Source organism: Colobus angolensis, unplaced genomic scaffold (genome assembly GCF_000951035.1).
Source record: "Colobus angolensis palliatus isolate OR3802 unplaced genomic scaffold, Cang.pa_1.0 Scaffold238, whole genome shotgun sequence".
Lineage (NCBI taxonomy): Eukaryota > Metazoa > Chordata > Mammalia > Primates > Cercopithecidae > Colobus > Colobus angolensis.
The window spans coordinates 40667-43250 of record NW_012115577.1 but is presented as its reverse complement, the minus strand read 5'-3'; the positions used below and the strand labels follow the sequence as shown (position 1 = coordinate 43250).

Here is a 2584-nt window from a genome sequence, read left to right as displayed (position 1 = left end):
CGAGGTGGCGGGCGCCTGTAGTCTCAGCTCCTTGGGAGGCTGAGGCAGGAGAATGGCATAAACCCGGGAGGCGGAGCTTGCAGTGAGCTGAGATCCGTCCACTGCACTCCAGTCCGGGCGACAGAGCGAGACTCCGCCTCAAAAAAAAAAACAAAAAAAAACAAACAAACAAACAAACAAAAAAACTGGGTGATTAATCTGTGCAACAAACTCCTACAACACAATTTACCTATATAACAGCCTGTACCTGTACCCCTGAACTGAAAATAAAAGTCACAAAAGGAAGTGAACTGCGGATTCTGCCCGTTGCTGAGCAGGTCTATTTCAATTATGCAAACCAGCACTGAGGAAATAATCACAGGGTGGTCAGGGGCCCACTGGACCCGCTGTGAGAATGGTTCACGGATATTAGGGCTTCAGGTTTTCTATTCTTCCTAATTTAGTCTTGCTAGGTTGTATGTTTCCAGGAACTTATCCACATACTCCAGGTTTTTGAGTTTGTCAGTACAGAATTATTCATAATAGTCTCGGATAATCTTTTGTATTTTTGCGATATCAGTTGTAATGTTTCTCTTTTTTTTTTCTGATTTTGTCTAAGTCTTCTCTCTTTTTTTCTTGGTTTGTCTAGCTAGTGGTTTATCACTTTTGTTTATCTTTTTGTAGAACGATCTTTTCACTTTGTTGATCATTTACATGGTTTTTAGAAGTCTTTACTTCTGTTCTGATTTTTATTATTTTTTCTGCTAATTTTGGATGTGGTTTGTTATTGCTTTTCTAGTTCCTTGAGGTTCATTGTTATATTGTTAATTTGTAGTGTTTTTACTTTTCTAAGGTAGGTATTTATTGCTATGAATGTCCCTTTTAGCCCTGTTTAACTGTATCCCACAGGTTTTGGTATGTTGTGTTTCCATTTTCATTTGCTTCAAGAAACTTTCTGATTTCCATTTTAATTTCTCTAGTGACTCAATGGTTATTCAGGAGCATGTCGTTTAATTTCCACATGTTTGTCTAGTTGTCAAGGTTTCTCTTGGTATATATTTCTAGTTTTATTCCATTGTGACTGGAGAAAATATTTGATATGGTTTCAACTTTTGAAAATTTGTTGAGACTTTTTTGTGGCTTAACATAGGCTCTCTCCCGGAAAATGTTCCATATGTTTATGGAAAGAGTGTAGTACATTCTGTAGTGTTAGATAGAATGCTCTGTAAATGTCTGTTAGCTTTATTAGGTCTAAAGTTTAAATCCAATGTTTCTTCTTGATTTCTATGTAGATGATCTGTCTAATGCTGAGGGTTGGATGTTGAAGTCTCCACAATTATTATACTGGAGTCTATCTCTCTTATTAGATGTAGTAATTTTACAGGCTGCTCTTTGTTAGACAAGAAAATGACTTTGGGGCTGCATTTCATTAAAAGGAAAACCTTACTGAGGACTTCCGTACCCTCACTGTCTGCCTAAATAATTTCTTCTTAACTCCTATATCACTGCCAGCCTCTGAGCCAGAATGAGGTGACACAGAGAGGCTGGCACTGTGCAGAACACATTTTGGCAAAGATGGCTGAGTGACAGTAGTGATGTCCAATTTCCAAGTGCAGCAGTGACATCTGTCCTGGCCTCAGGGTCCAGTGTCCAGCACCAGGGTGTCAGAGGTGTGAGCAGTGGCGTCTGTGCTCAGCAGTAGGGGCAGTTCTTCCTAGGAGGGACCTGATCCAGGGTGGGCTGTGGATTCTGTTCCTCGATGTGTAGTTTCCAGCCTGCTTCTGTGGCCTTCCCCACGATAAAATTAGCCCCCAATACCATGTATGCTACTGTATGTGTAAATTAGAGAAATTTGGTTTCCATGGTTTGCTCTAAGAAGTGAGTGGGAAATGAGTCTGTGGGCAGGTGTCAGAGAGCCGCATTCACAGGTGTTTCATGTGCAAGAGCCACATCCTGAACTGTCTACCTGGCCTCTACCCCATGGTGGAGAGAACAACAGGGAATGTCACATCTCATAACTGATGATACACATCCTCCCTTTCCTTTCTGTGGGAAAAATCCTCTTTTAAACAGGGTTTGAAAACCCACCCTACTCACCCACCCTGGGCACCCTCTGATCTCTGATCTCAGTGGTTCCCAATCTGGTTGAGCAACAGGATTTGCTGGTGGGAACTTAGAAAATACTCAGGCCACTCCCCAGAACCCCAGTCTCAGAATATTATGCAGAAGACCAAGGAATCACTTATATAACAAGTGCTATAGGTGAGACTGATGCTCAGACATGTGGGATCCTGGTGTTCCTGATCTGGAGACCAGCAACATGAGCTCCAGCCTTGTCATAAATCCAGAATCTCTTGTCTGACTCTGGAGTTCCTGGATCTCAGCACCACGTCCAGATGATCCCTGTGCATATGGGAGTTCCTTGTCTAAGTGCTCCCTAGACTTGGGGTCAGAACTGTGCAGTCTGCTCTGGGTGTGCTCTGATCAGATCCCTTAGAACTGGAGGTCCAGGGATCAGTCCTTGTGCTCATTCTTTTCCATAGTCAACCACTCCCTTGGTGCTTCATTCATGCTTGAGATTTTAAGTATCATTAATATAGTGTGA

The 2584-nt window shown here is 42.2% G+C and overlaps 2 protein-coding genes across 3 annotated transcripts in view; both read right to left on the bottom strand.

Moving 5' to 3' along the window:
• The window catches only part of LOC105513936 (HLA class I histocompatibility antigen, B-15 alpha chain-like), a 95180-nt gene that overhangs the window by 55911 nt on the left and 36685 nt on the right, over window positions 1–2584 (bottom strand).
• The window catches only part of LOC105513934 (class I histocompatibility antigen, Gogo-B*0101 alpha chain-like), a 73251-nt gene that overhangs the window by 55905 nt on the left and 14762 nt on the right, over window positions 1–2584 (bottom strand). The window contains exons 6-7 of one of the 2 annotated variants that reach the window (XM_011944975.1): window positions 2064–2071; window positions 1902–1952 (exon numbers count right to left, since the gene is read on the bottom strand). The exons of the other annotated variant lie outside the window; for it this stretch is intronic. Of the exons in view, the coding sequence (XP_011800365.1) occupies window positions 1902–1952; window positions 2064–2071 (59 nt within the window). Of the gene's footprint in view, window positions 1–1901; window positions 1953–2063; window positions 2072–2584 lie in introns of those variants that run through there. 2 annotated transcript variants of the gene reach the window in all.